The sequence below is a fragment of the Spermophilus citellus genome (genome assembly GCF_964194105.1).
Source record: "Spermophilus citellus genome assembly, chromosome: 11".
Taxonomy (NCBI): domain Eukaryota; kingdom Metazoa; phylum Chordata; class Mammalia; order Rodentia; family Sciuridae; genus Spermophilus; species Spermophilus citellus.
The window spans coordinates 121524489-121544161 of NC_138192.1; the positions used below are offsets into that span (position 1 = coordinate 121524489).

Genomic DNA, 19673 nt, shown 5'->3' on the forward strand with positions numbered 1-19673 from the left:
AAGATTTTCAGTCTCATCTTCGCAAGCAGGTGTGTGTGACCAAAAAAGAACAATTCAAGTGTCACAATGTACCATCCATCATACTGAGTCTAAGAATGTTAAGACATTTCTCTATTACTATGTCCCACATGGGGAAAATCAATGATGCCCCAAGTCTTGGCTATCAATCTGCTTGAGGAGATAAAAGGGGTGGGAACATCTCATAAATTGATACTTACTATACTTCAAATGGAACATAATTTACCATCCAGGGATTTCCACACTTTGGAAACAAATATTTCTTGGCACCAAATTACTCTCAAAGTATAAACGTCACTATCAAAAAGGTTATATATTTAAAACCTATTTTGATCCAAGCAAGGACCATGCACCAGAGCCTTGCTACTCAAAATACAGTCTTCAAAGCGAGAGTATCAGCATTACCTGAGTGCTTGTGAAAAAGGCAGACTTACATTCTTTACAGGTCAAGCCAGCATCAGTGACATTACACATACTAAACTTGATAGCCCACACTGCAGGCTATCAAGATTCCCAGGTGAATTGAATGCACAATAGAATTGCGGTGGCACAGACTGGTCGAGATACTCAGATGACAACAGTAATAACAAACCTTTACTGAATAGTTACTGTGCGCTTAACAGTTCAAGATATACTTTTGATAATCTCTTAATCCCCTCAATGTAAGTATCCTCATTTTACAGATAAGGAATGTGAGTTTTAGAGAAAAACTAGTACTGGGTCCCCAAGTACTAAGCTGTTGAGTCTAATTGCTGCTATATTCCCAAAGCTTAGAAAAATTCCTATAAGATAATAAGCATTTGGTATATATTTAATGAATAAAAGTATGCATTTTGGTATATATTTAATGAATAAATGTATGCATAAAGTAACTAAAAAATAAACTTGACTTGATAAACAAATTAAGAAATCCTAATTCCAAAGCTCTCACCATTAGCCATTACCCATTTCTCTCTACCACTTATCTTATTTCAAATTTTATTCTTTTCTAAAAATTTAAAAGCCTAGCAAAGAACTTTCAAAGTATTTGTGAAATTTTGCTACTTCATGTGAAGAAGAGGCAGTGAACCTCTAGAGGACCCTTCCTCTCTGAGAAGACAACCTGAGAGCTATTCTAACCAAAGTTTAGGAGAAAATAAATTAACAAATGCCAAACACCAGTGTAGTACTCCTTTTCAGAAAGACGTTGAATTTATGAAAGCTCTTTTAACATAAATAAATGATCCAAATGAGAAAAGTAAACCAAATTTTAAAACACATTTCTCCCCTTTCACAAAAGTATATCTTAGTTTTATTAACACTTGACAATTCCTCATATTAAAGAGAAACTTTCCTCAAATCAGACATTTTAAAAAACAATCTAAAAAGCTATCTGTGGTTAATTCCAACTACTAGTGAGGTAAATAATCACAAATTTTTAATTTCTCTACATCCATGGTTTTGCAACATGACACTACAGATCCTACAGTTAGGAGATGGCATCTATTTCTCCACCACACCAGTGATGGCCAATAGGACATCATTATTGAAAGCATGATGGGCCTGCTCTCTTGTTGCTGGGAACCCTGCAACCCACCATCATATTAAGAAGCCCAAGTGTGGGTAGAGGGTGTGTGTAGCTCAGAGCTTGCTAGCACACACAAGACCCTGGTTTCCATCAGCAGCAGCATGTGAACACGAAAAAAACAAGCTAGCAAGCTGGATGATGATTAGGGACAGTTGACACCCTGATCCCACAACAAGAAACAGATATATGAGTGAGGCCATTTCAGATCATCCTGCCATCAGCTGACCAGCCACACGGCTACCCATATGAGCAAGCTCAGCAGAGATCAGCTAAGTTGGCCCAGACACGAAGAACCATTGAAGTGACCAAGAGAATCAGGAGATAAGTAAATGGCTGTTATTTTAAGCCACTAAGTCTTAGCGTAGTTTGTTATACAACAAAAGCTAACTGATAATAACTACTAAATTCCAGATCAATTAAAAATTTAAAAAACCCTGATATTGACCAAGTAATTTCAGTTATGCCTTCTATGATTATACAGTTATTTTGACTAACAATAAATGTTCTAGAATAAAATGCATTGTTAAACCTACTGTTTTGGGGAGGGAGATGTTTTGGTCATGGCAGGTTTAATTTACTTTAAAAGCTATTTAACTATTTAGGCTCTGATTCACTTCATAAGTGACAAAGGAACTAAAAAATCCAAAGAGAAAAAAGCTCATCAAAGAATGGTCTCGCTGAGTCAGAACCACAACTAATTTACTGTGATACTGTCATGTTTCAGAATAGCCATCTTTATATGTAGCCATCTTGGGGGGAAGTAAGTCCAGTCAATTAAGAATAATACTAGTTTGGGAGCTGAGGGTATAAGCTCAGCAGCAGAGCATTTGCCTGGCATACACAAGACCCTGGGATGAATCCCCAGTATCATCAGAAAGAAGTATAAAAATAAAACTAATTTAAATTTTTTACCACTATTCTATGTTCTGACAATAGCTGTACTTGCTACTGAATTAGTCTCATTAACACAATTGGAATTATGTATTAGTTACAGTGCTGGCCTTCAGCAACTATTAATTCAAGTGTGAACAGACTAATTAGATTTGCAGGGCTGAGTAATCTTAAAGGGGTGAGACTATAAATTACCCAGTTAGCTAGTTAATAAGATCACAAAAATTATGGCCTTATAATGTGATTGTATAACCCAGCATGTTGGCATCTGATGTCAGACTGTCTGATCTTAAATCCTAGCTCCACCACTGTATTAACAGGCAACCTATTTAAAATCTCAAGATCTTCTTCTAGAAAAGGCATAAATAATCGCACTCTCCCATTAGATTAGTTATTTGAAGTCAAAAAACATCCTCACAGGGTCATTGTAAAGTGTCTGGCATGAGGGAGGGTGGGTGAATGGATGGATGGGTAAATCAACAGAAAACAAGCACTCTGGAGCCATTATACTGTGGTCACCATCAGTTCTTAAATACTTACTGGAAAAGTATTTGACTTCCCATTAGGAAAAACTACCTCAGCTGCTTCAACCCTAAAAAACAAATGTCAGAAATAAAATGCTTAAAAAGAAAAAATGTGTCACAATTCCAGCAATGTACATGGTTAATCAATCTTTAATTTGAGCTACAACTCCATTATACTCAATCTACCATACTCTAACACTGTGTGAACTAATCTTCCTATATATTATTCTACCATTTCATTTCCTAAGGCTCCCATGTCCCTGTAGGCAGTGTCCACTTGCAAAATTTATTTCCTGGTAGTGCAAAGCCTGCATCCTGTATGGACTTTCTGCTAATCTGGTATCCCAGGTTTCATCAGGGTAGTGTTACGTGACAAAAGTTAACTGATACAACCAATGAAATGCAAAATGAGTTAAAGAAAATAACAAACACAACTAATACAGCCCATATAATTTCAGTCATGCATTTTATAATTATACATGTACTGTGAATTATAATCAATACTGTACACAGTAAAGGCCATATGGGTTTAATTTTTTTTTTAATTAAAAATATGCTTTGAGCCAGGTACATGCCTGTAATTCCAGTGACTCAGGAGGCTGAAGCAGGAGGATCACAAGTTCCAGACCCACCTCAGCAACTTAGGGAGTTCCTAAGCAACCTAGCAAGATCCTGTCTCAAAATCAAAAAATAAAAAGGGCCAGGGATCTAGAGATGTAGCTCAGTGGTAAAGCATCCCTGGGTTTAATTCCCTGTACAAAAATACACACACACACACTTTGGAAAAAAGTAATTTTACTGATAAATATATGGCATATATATTTTACTCTCATATGTTTCTCTTTGTTTAGTTGTGCCTCTTGCTGTTCCTCCTACACATTCTCAGACTCAGTAATCCCTAAATACAGTCTAAATTTCAATGCCTCCAAGAGGCCATCCCAGATTGCTTCAGCCAATAGTAACTTGACTTTACAAATACCAGAACATCGCCAAAACGTCAAGTATTTATCACTTTTTGCTTTCTACATTACTTAGCCGTATTTCTTATTTCTTTTAACATATTCTATATTCTAGTCACAGGAACCATATTTTTCATCATTATATTTAGCGCAAGGCCCAATGACTCAACTTCAAAACAGAAGCCATCAATAAAGATGCTGAATGAACTTACATGAATTGATTTTCACAATATTCACTGAACATGGTGACAATAATATCAAGAACTATTTTTGCCTGCAAAAGAAAAAGAGTATTATGGTAATTTATATATTCTCCATTCAGAGGGTAATGAATATTTAAAATAATTAGTCCTCAATCACATAAAAATGGACCTTTACATTTACATTCCAAAAAAGAAAATGGAATAAAAACTTATGAGTAGGGCTATTCTTATCTTCAGGTGCTCTGCATTTATGCAGCTCTTTGAGAGTTACAATCCATGACCGAGACAAATCATTTAGTTCCCCACTCCTAACCTTGGTTCACCAGGTTCAAGAGAGATAAATGGCCAATTACTGGATTAAATGTTTTCAATTTCATAAGTCTCTCAAACCAGACTGCCGGAATACTGGCTCAACCACTGACTGACAATGTGACTTCAGACAAGCTACTTTATTCTTGCTTCATCTCACTTTTCTTATCTGTTAAGTGGACACTATAAAAATTCCTATCTCATTTGTCACTGTGAGCATCAATACACATAAGATGGTGCTCAGTAAGAACCACAAGCTTGTTAAATAATTTTTAATTGAAAATAAGTAGGAAAAAATATGCTAACCTAATTGGAATGTATGCATTGCTCTTATGTACATTTAAGTATTATATAAGTTTCAGAAAAAATACCTAAGGTCTGTCAATGCATAACTTAAAGGCTTAAAAATGTTTTAACAGTTAAATCTTATATTATCCTGACAATAATTCTGAAGGCAAATATGACAGGTAAATGTTACAAACGAAATACCTTAAAATGTCCAAAATCCTATAAGACCCACACAAATACTAGGTATCTCCCCTACCTTTATACTCCAGCCGCCTTCTGTTATTTGAGTTTATCTTTCTGAATTTGCTCAACTGCCCCCTCACCCTATGCTGATATATATGTCACCCAAATAATGGTGACACACGCCTACAATCCCAGCAACTTGGAAGGCTGAAGAAAGAAAATTGCAAGTTTGAGGTCATCTTGGGCAACTTAATGAGAACCTATTTCAAAAATAAAAAGGTCTAGGGATGTAGCTCAATGGTAGAGCACTTGCCTAGCATCTGTGATGACTTGGGTTTAATTCCCAGTATTGGGGGATGGGGAGCTTTCATAGTAAACCATTCCAACATAGTCCAAAGTAGGTAGCAAATAAAAGTGAGTAAACAACTAGTAAACTACATCTTTTACATATTTTTGTATGCATAAACCCTTTGTTAAAACTTTCAAGTACACAAAGATAGGAAATCATTCATCATTTAAATGAAACCAACTAAGATAAATAGTTTTTACTGATCTTGTTATGGTACTTATTCTAGTCTCTTTTTTGTTGTCATGTATATGGCAGACTCTCCCATTAGACTAGTTTTTTGAAGTCAAAAAACATGTAACCCATTCTTAAATCCCTGGCACTGAAAAGACATTAAGTGCTCATTAAAAATACCTGGCACTGAGAAGACATTAAGTGCTCATTAAACGTTGTCAGCCAGGCAGTGTGGCATACACCTGTAATCCCAGCAGCTAGGAAGGCTGAGGCAATAGCTCAGGGGTGGAACAATTTCCTAGCATGGGTGAGGCATGGGTTCGATCCTCAGCACTCATAAAAATAACTAAATGAAAAAAGATATTGTGTCCATCTATAAATAAAAAAAATTTTTTTAAAAAGACAAAACAAAGCCAGCCTCAGCAACTTATAAAGGCCCTAAGCAACTCATCAAGATCCTGTCTCTAAATAAAATATAAAAAAAGGGCTCAGGATGTAGCTCAGTGGTTAAACACCCCCTAAGTTCAATTCCTGGTACCAAAAAAAAAAGCAAAAAAATTTGTCAAATGAAAACACCATAAACAACATACAGAATTTACACTGATTTAATATTCTAGTTTTCTAAACATGAAATAAATGTCTTAAAATATCTTAATTTCTACCATACAACTTGATTTAAAAGTAAAATCTATTCTATTTGATGGTATAAAATTAGAAATTTTAGCTGGGTGTGGTGGGGCACACCTGTAAGCCCAGAAACTTGGGAGGCTGAGGTTGGAGGATCAAAAATTCAAGGCCAGACATGGCAACTTAGCAAGACTATGTCTCAAAATAAAAACTAAAATAGGCTGGGAATGCAGCTCAGTGGTCAAGTGCTCTTGATTCAATGCTCAAGATTGGGGGAAAAAAAATTAGAAGTTTTATTTACCTTAGTAAAGTCAGTTCCTGTGCATTCGATAAATACATTTCTAGTATTTACTGTTATTTTGGAATGATTCCCTGCAATGAACACAAAACAATAACAATACAACCATTTTAAAAAACATAACTGTATTACAAAGCTCAGAAGCTACATTTTAAATTTAGAAAAAAATATAAACTAACACCTTAGAGATAAAGGGATATACAACTTTTATTTTAACCTCTCATGGCAAGTTGGAGAATACAATAAAAGAATAACAAACCTTTACTGAGACTGTTATCTAATCTTTACCACAACCTATGACCTAACTACAGACAAGACAACTAAAATTCAGAGAGATTAAGCAATTTGCCATGATCATTAGCTAGCAAATAGCAAAGCTAAGCTCTGGGTGGTTAACTCTGAGGCCTATGTAACCATTGTAACTGCTAAAGTTCAAGATCTCAAGTGTAAAGGTAAAATTTCTAAGCTGATTCTAAGCTGCAAAAGTCTGAGTTAAAGTGTAAAAGACTAGGGCATTGTAAAGCTTCTAGATTGCAAGGCCTGGGCTAAAAAGTAAACAATTCCCCTGCTATCCCCGGAACCTGTAATGTCTGTAAAGTTGTTAGGACAATGCGGGAGCTGCTCAGTAAATATCTCCATTGATTCCCTGGTTGTTTAATAGCTAAGGGCTCCAGGTAACATGGCACGTAGGCATCCAGGTCCCAGAACCAATCAGTTTGAATGTGTACCCCACTCAGAAGTGACCAATCACCCCTGCCCAAACTGTTCCTGCCAATGAATGGACTAATCATGTATCAGAATTGTTGTTCAATTTCCCCGCGCCTCATGATGATTTGTTCTGATGTATGCAAAGCCCACCGCCCTCTCCAAAAAGTGTACTTAAGCTCTGCTTGACCTCTGCTCTGGGCTCTGGGCTGCTCTCCCTTCTTGAGTGAGCACAGAGCCCCAACGCGTTGGAACGGATCCCTAATAAAAATCCCCCTTGCCAATTGCATGAAGCTAGTCTCGTGTGGTCTTTCCTTCTCCGACGTTTCGCCGGACCCTTACACAAGAAGAGGATTTTCCTTCTCATGGTGAATTAGCTAAATCTCTTTCTCACCTCCAAAAAGTCAAACATCCATGGCTTAGACATTAAATTCTGCAAACACATTCAAACTGCCTCATAAAAAAAGCCTTCAAAAAGAAATTGAGTGTAGAACTTAGATTAAAAGTTGTAGTTTAACTAAAAAACTGTAGGCAAGACACAGTTTGACTTCTGATTTTAATAAAGTGAATGACTACTAAAACTAAAATGTCAACATCCTTCGGAACAATATAACAAAATCCAGAAACTGTTATCAGTAAATATTTATGAGTGTATAAATAGTTATACGTGTATAAATGTTTACAAGTACTCATACATTTACAAATATTTACAAATTTATAAATTATATAAAAATCATTAGTAAAATATTATTGAATAATGAAAAGAACAATTAGAATAAAATCAACAAAAGACCTGAGACTATCAGATTGAGTTGTTTGATTTGATCAGCCAAGTTACTGAGAATCTACAAAAATGCTAAATAAGAAGAAGAAACAGCAATAATTCATGATGCTCATGAAGGAACTCACCATTGATGATTGGAGGCATTGAAAGGACGACACCATTGCTATCATAGATAACTGGGTACAGAGGTTTATTTTCAATGATATGCAAGTAATGTTTAAGGTGGTTGTCAGTCTGACAAAAAATCAAGTCAAACAAAGTTAAATTTAAAAATTTCTATTATTATAATTAATTCATACACTGATATTTTAAAAGTGGGGGGAGTCAGAAAAACATTAAAACATTCCAAATCACAAAAAGCTCTTCACTGATACGCACTATTTTTATTTATCAGCAATTGAAAGTGTTAGTAGAATGCATGTTCATTGTCGGACTCTAAAATGTTAGTAATAAGAGGCAGACACTTTATAACAGTATCCCTTCCAGTTGCCTACTAAATATTATTTTCCTCATATTTGCATGAGTTTTAATTTTATACAAATATGAAGATTAAAATATGGTACAGTCAATTTAAGTGGTTCTTAATCCTACAAGTACATTAAAATCATCCCACAGATTAAAAAAGTAATTAAAAAAAGTAAACAAACAAAATTATGATCTAGGCCCCACTTTAAATCAGAGGAAATCAAACAACATAGCGGCGGGCGGAGAGGCAGCACTTTCAATACCCCCTGAGGGATGGGGTCATAACGACGCATAGATAACGCTTAGATTCTACCAACTGAGAATCTCCTAGCAAAATTCCACTGAAGAGACCAGCCGGGAGCTACTAGGATTTTTTGAAGTGACAGTTTGCCCCAGACGAGCGAATCCCCGCCAGGAGACACAGAGGTCCAGATCCACCAGCTGCTGTCCACCAGCCAGTGCCAGCCCGCTCCCACCCAACATGACTGGGTCCCGCTAGCCTCCGAGATGCAGCTTGGCAGGAAGAGGTCTTTAGCCAAGCCTTCCTGAAACAGCGAGCCGGGAGCTGAGGCCAACCTGGACGGACCAGTCCCACCCCTCCCTTCGGACACTCCCGCAAGGAGCCTGGGGCCCGCCACAGCAGAGAGGTGACGTCATCGGAGTTCCGCCGACGGAATTCCTTCCCAGCAGAATCCACTTTAGCAGGTGTGTGACTCCCTCCCCATCCAGATACAAGCAGCCAGGAAAGCTCAGGGATCTCTCTGGGGGCGTGTCTGTAGGGAAGCAGAGGGGATTCCCGACCCCCAACCCCCCATATCACCAGCGGCGCCTCCCAAGGTCTTAGCCGCCAGTTTACCACAGCACTGGGGCTTAAATGGGACGCTCCGTGGGGCTGCAAGTGTAACTAGATCTCTGGGGAACCGCTTCTGGTGAACAGGACCTGGCTGGCCGGCTGACAGGAGGAAGGGGGGGAAGGGCCGGAGAAGTGAACCGGCTCTGGACAGACAAGTCTGAGAGACTCCCAGGAGCCGCCTTACAGGGATTGCTATTGGCAGGTAGAGGGCAGAAGCTCCGCTCGGAGGACACAGCTCCGCCTACTGGAAGAGAAGAAAATGGATCTCTAAGACTTCAATTTTTCTTTTTTTTTTTTTCTGCTTCTCTCTCTGTCCCTCTCTCCCCTTTTCCTTCCTTCTTTCTTTCCCGTTTCAAGTCTTATTGTTCTTTTCATTCTCCTCTAATCTATCTCTCTCTCTCTCCTTCTTTCTTTTTAAGAGCACCTTCCTTCCCCTACCCCCAACTTTCATCCCAAGCATGACGTCTTCCATTACGTGTAATTGTCTGTATGCAAATAGGTGAATGTCTCGAGGCTGTCTATAGGGCTCCTAAATACCTAGCTACTACCAACACCCTGATCCAATCGCCTGTTAGTATCCCCCCTCAGTAGAGCAATCTTCTAAAGAAGCCAAGACATACTAACCCTCATACCATCATAGCACCTAACCTAAACATAAAGTCCTAAGAACAAACAACAAATCACTAGATGCATACAGAACCCAGAAGCCTGTTATGAATTGAATGAATCAGCTTTAAATTACAATAAAGCCCAACTTTTCTAGGCATAATCTCCCACCACAAAGGAGAGACAACAGAGATATACAAAGCCAAAACAAATGTATAGGAGAAAGCGTTACACAGCAGTCAAACAGAGCTGGAAAGTAATGTGAACAACATGAAAAAACAAGGGAAAAAAGGACTACAAACAATGGAGGACAACTTAAATCTACAGGAGGACCTAGAAGCATCAGAAACATGGACAGGGAAAGAAATCAAGGCATACCTAACTCAGATGGAACGGAATATTAGAGAAGACATGAGACAGCAAATCCAAGCAATGAAAGTATATTTTGAAAATGAATTAAACAAACAAATTCAAACTGCAAAGAACGAGCTTTACCAGGAGATAGAGATTTAAAAAAAAAAACCAAACAGTAATCTTAGAAATGCAGGAAACCATAAACCAGATTAAAAACTAACAAGAATATTACAAATAGACTAGATCAAGTAGAAGTCAGAACATCAGATAATGAAGACAAAGTTTATCAACTTGAAAAGTATATAGTCAACACAGAAAGGAAGCTTAAATCTCACGAGCAATCTATCCAAGAGATATGGGATCTCATAAAAAAAAAAAATTGAAAGTCATTGGGATAGAAGAAGGCACAGATGTTCAAACCAGAGGAATGGACAACTTATTAAATGAAATAATCCTAGAAAACTTCCCAGAGATGAAAGATGGAATGGATTGTCAAATCCTGGAAGCCTACAGGACCCCAAACATCCAAAACCGTAACAGACCAACTCCAAGACATATAATTATGAACATAGTCAACATACAGAAGAAAGAGAGAATATTAAAAGGTACGAGAGAAAGGAGGCAGATTACATTCAGGGGTAAACCAATTAGGTAAACGACTGATTTTTCATCACAGACTTTGAAAGCAAGAAGATCCTGGAACAACGTATTTCAAACGCTGAAAAATAATGGATTCCAACCAAGAATACTGTATCCAGCAAAATTAAGCTTCAGATTTGACAATGAAATTAAAATATTTCACAATAAACAAAAGCTAAAAGAATTCGAAGCCAGAAAACCAGTACTGCAAAGCATTTTGAGCAAAATACTACAAGAAGAGGAATTGAAAAATAGCACCCAAAACTAACAGTGGGAGGTATCTCAGTAAAGGGGGAGAAAAATAACCAAAGAGGAAAAACTAGCCAAACTAAAATAAATAAATAAATAAACATGACTGGAAGTACAAACCATATTTCAATTGTAACCTTAAATGTTAATGGCTTAAATTCACCAATCAAGAGACATAGGCTAGAACCTGGATTAAAAAAACAAACCCAACAATATGCTGCCTTCAGGAGACTCATATGATAGGAAAAGACATACATAGGCTGAAGGTGAAAGGTTGGGAAAAATCATACCACTCACATGGCCCTCAGAAGCAAGCAGGAGTAGCCATACTCATATCGAATAAAATCAACTTCAAACCTAAGGTAATCAAAAGGGATAAAGAAGGACACTATATACTGTTAAAAGGAACCATCCACCATCAAGACATAACAATTATCAATTTGTATGCACCAAACAATGGTGCTGCAACATTCATAAAACAAACTCTCCTCAAGTTCAAGAGTCAAATAGACCACAACACAATAATTATGGGTGATTTCAACACACCGCTCGCGCCATTGGACAGATCCTCTAGACAAAAGCTGAACAAAGAAACTATAAAACTCAATAACGCAATCAATAACCTAGACTTAACCGACATATATAGAATATAACAACCATCAAGTGGATACACATTCTTCTCAGCAGCACATGGATCCTACTAAAAGACAGACCATATATTATGCCACAGGGCGACTCCCAGTAAAAATAAAGGGGTGGAGATAATACCATGCACCATATCTGACCACAATGGAATGAAACTGGATATCAATGATAAAAGAAGGAAGGAAAAATCCTGCATCACCTGGAAAATGAACAATATGTTACTGAATGATCAATGGGTTACAGAAGACATAAAGGAGGAAATAAAAAAATTCTTAGAGATAAATGACAATACAGACACAACATACCAGAATCTACGGGACACAATGAAAGCAGTTTTAAGAGGGAAATTCATTTCCTGGAGTTCATTCCTCAAAAAAGAAAAAACCAACAAATAAATGAACTCACACTACATCTTAAAATCCTAGAAAAGGAAGAGCAAAACAACAGCAAATGTAGTAGAAGACAAGAAATAATTAAAATCAGAGCGGAAATCAACGAAATTGAAACAAAAAAAAACATTGAAAAAAAACCTAAAACTAAAAGTTGGTTCTTTGAAAAAATAAATAAGATCCACAGACCCTTAGCCATGCTAACAAAGAGAAGAAGAGAGATAAGGAGCTCTTCCTAATTCATTCTATGAGGCCAACATCACCCTGATGCCGAAACCAGACAAAGACACTTCAAAGAAAAAAAACTACAGACCAATATCTCTAATGAACTTAGATGCAAAAATTCTCAATAAAATCCTGGCGAATCGAATACAAAAGCATATCAAAAAAATTGTGCACCATGATCAAGTAGGATTCATCCCTGGGATGCAAGGCTGGTTCAATATACAGAAATCAATAAATATTATTCACCACATCAATAGACTTAAAGATAAGAACCATATGATCATCTCGATAGATGCAGAAAAAGCATTTGACAAAGTACAGCATCCCTTTATGTTCAAAACACTAGAAAAACTAGGGATAACAGGAACTTACCTTGACATTGTAAAAGCTATATATGCTAAGCCTCAGGCTAGCATCATCCTAAACGGAGAAAAACTGAAGGCATTCCCTCTAAAATCTGGAACTAGACAGGGATGCCCTCTCTCACCACTTCTATTCAATTTAGTTCTTGAAATACTAGCCAGAGCAATTAGACAGACAAAAGAAATTAAAGGCATAAAAATAGGAAAAGAAGAACTTAAATTATCATTATTTGCGGATGATATGATAATATATCTAATAGACCCAAAAGGGTCTACAAAGAAACTGCTAGAGGTAATAAATGAATTCAGCAAAGTGGCAGGATATAAAATCAACACGCATAAATGAAAGGCATTCCTGTATATCAGCAACAAAACTTCTGAAATGGAAATGAGGAAAACCACTCCATTCACAGTATCCTCAAAAAAAATAAAATACTTGGGAATCAACCTAACAAAAGAGGTGAAAGATTTATACAATGAAAACTACAGAACCCTAAAGAGAGTAATAGAAGATCTTAGAAGATGGAAAAATATACCCTGTTCATGGATACGCAGAACTAACATTATCAAAATGGCGATAGTACCCAAAGTTCTCTACAGGTTTAATGCAATGCCAATCAAAATCCCAACGGCATTTCTTGTAGAAATTGATAAAGCAATCATGAAATTCATATGGAAAAACAAAAGACCCAAAATAGCAAAAGCAGTTCTAAGCAGGAGGTGTGAATCTGGAGGTATAGCGATACCAAATTTCAAACTGTACTACAGAGCAATAGTAAGAAAAACAGCATGGTACTGGTACCAAAACAGGCGGGTGGACCAATGGTACAGAATAGAGGACACAGAAACCAACCCACAAAATTACAACTTTCTTATATTTGAAAAAGGGGCTAAAAGCATGCAATGGAGGAAGGATAGCATCTTCAACAAATGGTGCTGGGAAAATTGGAAATCCATATGCAACAAAATGAAGCTGAACCCCTTTCTCTCGCCATGAACAAAAGTTAACTCAAAATGGATCAAGGAGCTTGATATCAAATCAGAGACTCTGCGTCTCATAGAAGAAAAAGTTGGCTCCGATCTACATATTGTGGGGACAGGCTCCAAATTCCTTAATAGGATGCCCATAGCCCAAGAGTTAATAACAAGAATAAACAAATGGGACTTACTCAAACTAAAAAGTTTTTTCTCAGCAAGAGAAACAATAAGAGAAGTAAATAGGGAGCCAACATCCTGGGAACAAATCTTTACTCCTCACACTTCAGATAGAGCCCTAATTTCCTGAATATACAAAGAACTCAAAAAATTAAATAAGATAACAAATAACCCAAGCAACGAATGGGCCAAGGACCTGAACAGACATTTCTCAGAGGAGGACATACAATCAATCAAAAAGTACATGAAAAAATGCTCACCATCTCTTGGAGTCAGAGAAATGCAAATCAAAACCACCCTAAGATACCATCTCACTCCAGTAAGATTGGCAGCCATTAGGAAGTCAAACAGCAATAAGTGCTGGCGAGGATGTGGGGAAAAGGGTACACTTGTACATTGCTGGTGGGACTGCAAATTGGTGCGGCCAATATGGAAAGCAGTATGGAGAATCCTGGGAAAGCTGGGAATGGAACCACCATTTGACCCAGCTATCGCCCTTCTCGGACTATTCCCTGAGGACCTTAAAAGAGCATACTATAGGGATACTGCCACATCAATGATCATAGCAGCACAATTCACAATAGCTAGACTGTGGAACCAACCTAGATGCCCTTCAATAGATGAATTGATAAAAAAAATGTGGCATTTATAAACAATGGAGTATTACGCAGCACTAAAAAATGACAAAACCATGGAATTTGCAGGGAAATGGATGGCATTAGAGCAGATTATGCTAAGTGAAGCTAGCCAATCCTTAAAAAATAAATGCCAAATGTCTTCTTTGATTTAAGGAGAGCAACTAAGAACTGAGCAGGGAGGAAGAGCATGAGGAAAAGAGTAACATTAAACAGAGGCGAGTGGTGGGAGGGAAAGGGAGAGAGAAGGGAAATTGCATGGAAATGGAAGGAAACCCTCAACGTTATATGAAATCACATATAAGAGGTTGTGAGGGGAAAGGGGGGGAAAAAACAAGGGAGAGAATTGAACAACAACAGATTAGGTAGAGAGGGAAGATGGGAGGGGAGGTGAGGGGGGATAGTAGGGGATAGGAAAGGCAGCAGAATACAACAGTCACTAATATGGCATTATGTAAAAATGTGAATGTGTAACTGATGTGATTCTGCAATTTGTATTTGGGGTAAAAATGGGAGTTCATAACTCACTTGAATCAAATGTATGAAAGATGATATGTCATGAGCTTTGTAATGTTTTGAACAACCAATAAAAAAAAATGTGAAGACAAAAAAAATAAATAAAAATAGCAATCAAAAAAAAAATCAGAGGAAATCAGTCAGTATCTCTGGATTAGAGCCCAAAACTGTTGTTTTTTTTACAAAGCATTTATTACATTTCCCTAACTTCAAGACAATTTTGAATGCATCTAATGATTTATTCAAAGCTACTGCAAAATAAAAAAGAATATTTACCTTGTATATGTTCATTAATTCACAGGCTGTATACTCCTTAGTCTTATTCAGAGGCTTGAATTTGATATCTGAAGGACGCTTTGCAGTGTAGGTGAAAGGGCCTGATAAAGTGTCCAAATCATGAGTACCAATGGCAACCAACGCTCTTTTCCTAAATGTTGAGAGGAAGAAGGAAAGGAGGAGGGAGGAAAGGAGGAGGGAGGAAAGGAAATGAAAAAAGGGAAAGAGATTTGAATATTTCAAAGCAGAAATTCTAAAAATAACACTATGTATTTTAAAAACTTAAACATTTCCCTAAAACAGCACTTTCTATTATATGGCATCTTTAGTAGATTATAATAAATTCTTACAACTTTTCAAGTACTAAGAAACTACAAAGCTACTTAAAACACACTGCAGTATCTGAAGCAAATCCCATGTCACTGTGATTTCCCAAGTGCTACGTTACTAGGGCAGCTTCAAAGTCAGCATTCCCTTTACCTTCCTTTAACTGATTTCTTCTTGGTGTCCTCCAGTAAACATAAATTATATATTGGATTAAAATAAGCTACTTAGTTATTGTGGGTTTTTCTTTTCTTTTTTAACTTTCTCTATTTTCTTAAATTTTCTGTCACAGCTGTATTACTTGATTTAAAGCTATGAATTACATTTCAAGTTTACTGTGTAACAAAGTTCAAAAGCTATTAATATCAGTTATCTTATAATTTATCCACAAAGAATTTAAGGTAATTTTAGGAATTTATAGTAAGCTACAAAATAGAAAAGAAAAAAACAGAAATAGGGATATAAAACAAAGCTAGGAAATGTAAAACTAAATTAGAATCTAAAGGCCTAAATCTTACCAGGGAGGGTCACAAATTTAAATCTAAGTTTTTTAATAGTCAATTAATTCAAAAAGAGAAATTTGGCCAGAACTTGTGTTAAGATTTCTTTAAATTAGTTTAACATATATGTGTACACATATTTGAGTATTTATGAATTACTACACATATAACTACAACAGAAAATGTATAATATTAAATTTTGATCAAGAGTGGTGAACTACAACTTTATAAACTATGGTTAAATAGAACTGCAGGCAAGCAAAAAGAAAGTGTTACTTTACTCAATGAATTAGATGCTTGTGGAAGACGATAAACAGAACTACCATATGATAAAATACACATGATTCAGAAAGTTTAGATAAATTAACAATTACCAAATCCAAAGGTAAGAAGGTAGAGACTTGTCAGTCATAGAAAAAAGCACTGCTTGATCAATTAAAAACAGGAAAAGAGGCAAAAAATAATGAAAAAAAATTAATGAAACCAAAAGTTTGTTCTTTAAAAGAACAATAAAATTGCTAAACTTCTAGCCACACTGACAAAGTAGGGGAAAAAAGAAGAAGAGGTGAGATCACTACAGATACTAAAAGGATAGTAAGAAAACATTATGAACAACTTTATGGCAATACACTGAAATGGATATATTCCTTGGAAAACACAAATTTCCAAAACTCACTAAGAGGTTAATTAGTATTTACTGAAAGGAAATGACTCGAGTATACCGGACTATTAGGATGTGTTCTCTTCTTTCCTTAAGGAACGCTGATGGCTTCGAGAAATACTATATAGAACAGAGGTTGAGTTTCACTTCACAAGGTGGCAGATTAAGAGCACCCAGCACTTGCCTGCTTCTCCATGAGATAGAAATGAAACAACTGGGATGCAGCTGCTTTTTGAGGTAAATGATCATGGGGAAAACACTGGAGTTCAATAGTGGACAGACAGACTTGGAGAAACCTAGAGACTATGGATAGCGAAATAGAGAATGTCCCAGTACCAACTACACAGTAGAGGAAAAGGGAAGCCCTGGTTGGTGGGAGTGGAAATGAAAGAGGGAGAGTTCCAGTGACCATCAATGGCACAGTTTTCAGCAGCTTGCAGAAACACAGTCTAAACAGACAACAGTCCTAAGATTTCCATGGCGAATGGGTTCTAGAGTTCTCTGCACTTCCAAGCATATTCTCAGTGTTGCAACTGGAAACCATGTTGAGAAGAGCCCTATTGTCTGAGCTTACTACTACTTTAGGAGTGAAAGGCCCCTGGACTTTCCTGTCTCTGAGACCCCTGAGTACTATCATGGCACTGCTGAGTGAGCAGCAGTCTTTAGTCAAAGACTGATACAAACTTGACAAGAGTTCTATCACTGACTGCAGCACGTGGGAATACAGGAAGCACCTGCTTTTGGAATTTGTGGCTTGATAACCCAACTGCCAGAGTCTGGGGAAGTGAGCAGGCATGTGTGATGGCACACAGGACACAGAAGAGGCAACACTGGAATCATGGGCAGATCAGATGGAACCTGCTGCCATACTTGCTCCAACTCCAGCCCCCTGTAGATGTTTTCAGACTCCATGGCCTCTCTCCACCTTTGGGGACATACAGCCTCATGCCACAGAGTTGGTGTTACCCCATTCTGTGCAAAAACACCTCTGGAGACAATCTTGAAGGAGTTCATAGGCTGTGCTACTTCCTTGACACACCATGGGAATGGCATCTACCCTGATCTCAACCAAAACAGGCCCAGAGAGAATCTTCATCTGGGAGCTCTGTGATCTGCTCTTCCTCACTGCACCATGCAAAGCAGCTGAGAGACATTCAACAAACTCCTGTAATCAACTGAGAAGCACCAAAAAAGAAAGAAGAGGAGGAGTGAACAACCCCCAGCCTTTGCTCTGTCCAAGAGGCATAGAGCCCAAGAAGACACAGAAAGAAACCTCAATCATCACAGACTACAAATACTCACTCTTTCCTGCTCATTCAAGCACCCTGGCAGAGGAGAAAAAAAAAATTATTTTTATAAATTTTTGTTGTTGTTGCTATTTTCTTGTGTTTTTTATGTCTTTTCTCCTTTTAAAAATATTCTTTTCCTATCCTTTGTCCTCCTTTTCTCATTTTTTATTTCTGCCATTTTTTCTTTTATTATTTTTCTAAAATATTATCTTATGGCTATATTATTTTTCCCCATCTATTCCCTTGTTCATGGTGTTATTGTTGCTTCCACTTTATTTCTTTGTCTGTTTTTCTTCTTTTCCTTTTTTTTTTAATGGTGGTAAAGATTGGGCCTGGGAATCAAATCCCCCTGGGTGGGGTCTAGGCTGCTGAGCTACATACCCAGCCCAGTTAAAAACATTAACTAGCCCCATTCAAACCTTCTAAGATACTTCAATGTAAATAACAGAAGAATAAAAGCCCTCAGACAATATCCCCTAAGCATGCATGACATGTCCTGCTACTAGACGCTCGCCCCATAGCAACAGCAGGGAGAAATAGCACAACTGTTCTAGGTACTATCTACAAAGAACTGCATCCATCACTCCCACACCCTACTGTTGACAAGACTAGAGGTGAGTGCCACAGTGGGGAGCTTTGACCCTGGCCACTGACTCTCCCTGAAAAACAAATGGGATTATACCAATGTCTGCACAGAGTATAAAATCCCAGGCCTATCACTGTAATTGGAATAGCCAGTAGTAGAACTGCTTTCAAGAAACAGCCAATATCAACAGAGCCCACGGAAAACCCCAACACCTGAGAGAGGTGTCCATTCTCAAGGAATAACCAGAGTGTACACCCTACATACTCTGCTGTTTACACCACACCCATCTTAAGTACCAGAGCATCCCATCTCCATAAGACTTACACAGAAAGCACGTTCTCAGGCTCCAACATGGTATGCCTGTGTCAAAATACATCGTACAGAAATCCCAAGGAATTCCCAGTTGCAATTAAACTCTACACAACAAAAAGGATACTTATTCAGAAAAGAGCTCTCACATAAAAGTAGAAAATATACCCATCCCAACAGAGGCATAAATCTCCACATAGAAACAACAAAAATGCAAAAAAGAAAAAATTATGTGACACCTCCTGAATGCTGAGGGCCATTGCCAAGTAGGAATGACGCATCAAAATTTCCTTGCCAGCGTACCCCATGTTGCTTAGAGGACATTCGCTGGGACATTGCATGTATGCTTTAGTAAGGTGACCTTGCTCAAGGACCAGGGCGGATCCGGGGTTTAGAGCTGATCAGGTTTTAGGGAGTATCCCGTCCTTGGGTTTAGGGAAGTTCCAGGTTTAAGGTGTACCCTGGGGGGGGGGGGAATAGGGCGTATCCTGCTGCCTCAGGCAGGCCTGATCCTTGAGTTCTCGTGAGATTCAAAAAGTATTTGGAAAAAAGCCTCGTGGAATAGGTGAATTGGGCGGTGGCAGAACTTGGATTTCCCCAGAACATGTGTAGAGGCTGGTGTGAGTTCGGGAATAAAGAATTGCTGTTTGAATCTACAAGGTGTGTGGTGGCTCGTGATTCTGTGCCCAGCCAAGACTGCGGCACCTGAAGATCAAAACTACCTAATAACATATGCCGAAGATATCAAAGTGATCCAGG

At 37.7% G+C, this 19673-nt stretch overlaps 1 protein-coding gene across 1 annotated transcript in view; it reads right to left on the reverse strand.

Annotated features, from left to right (window-relative positions):
* FARSB (phenylalanyl-tRNA synthetase subunit beta) overlaps positions 1–19673 on the reverse strand; it is a 79759-nt gene that overhangs the window by 42143 nt on the left and 17943 nt on the right. Inside the window, exons 6-10 of the mRNA XM_081261873.1 lie at positions 15246–15396; positions 8002–8110; positions 6391–6461; positions 4172–4233; positions 3017–3068 (exon numbers count right to left, since the gene is read on the reverse strand). Coding sequence (XP_081117999.1) covers positions 3017–3068; positions 4172–4233; positions 6391–6461; positions 8002–8110; positions 15246–15396 — 445 coding nt within the window. The remainder of the gene's footprint in view (positions 1–3016; positions 3069–4171; positions 4234–6390; positions 6462–8001; positions 8111–15245; positions 15397–19673) is intronic.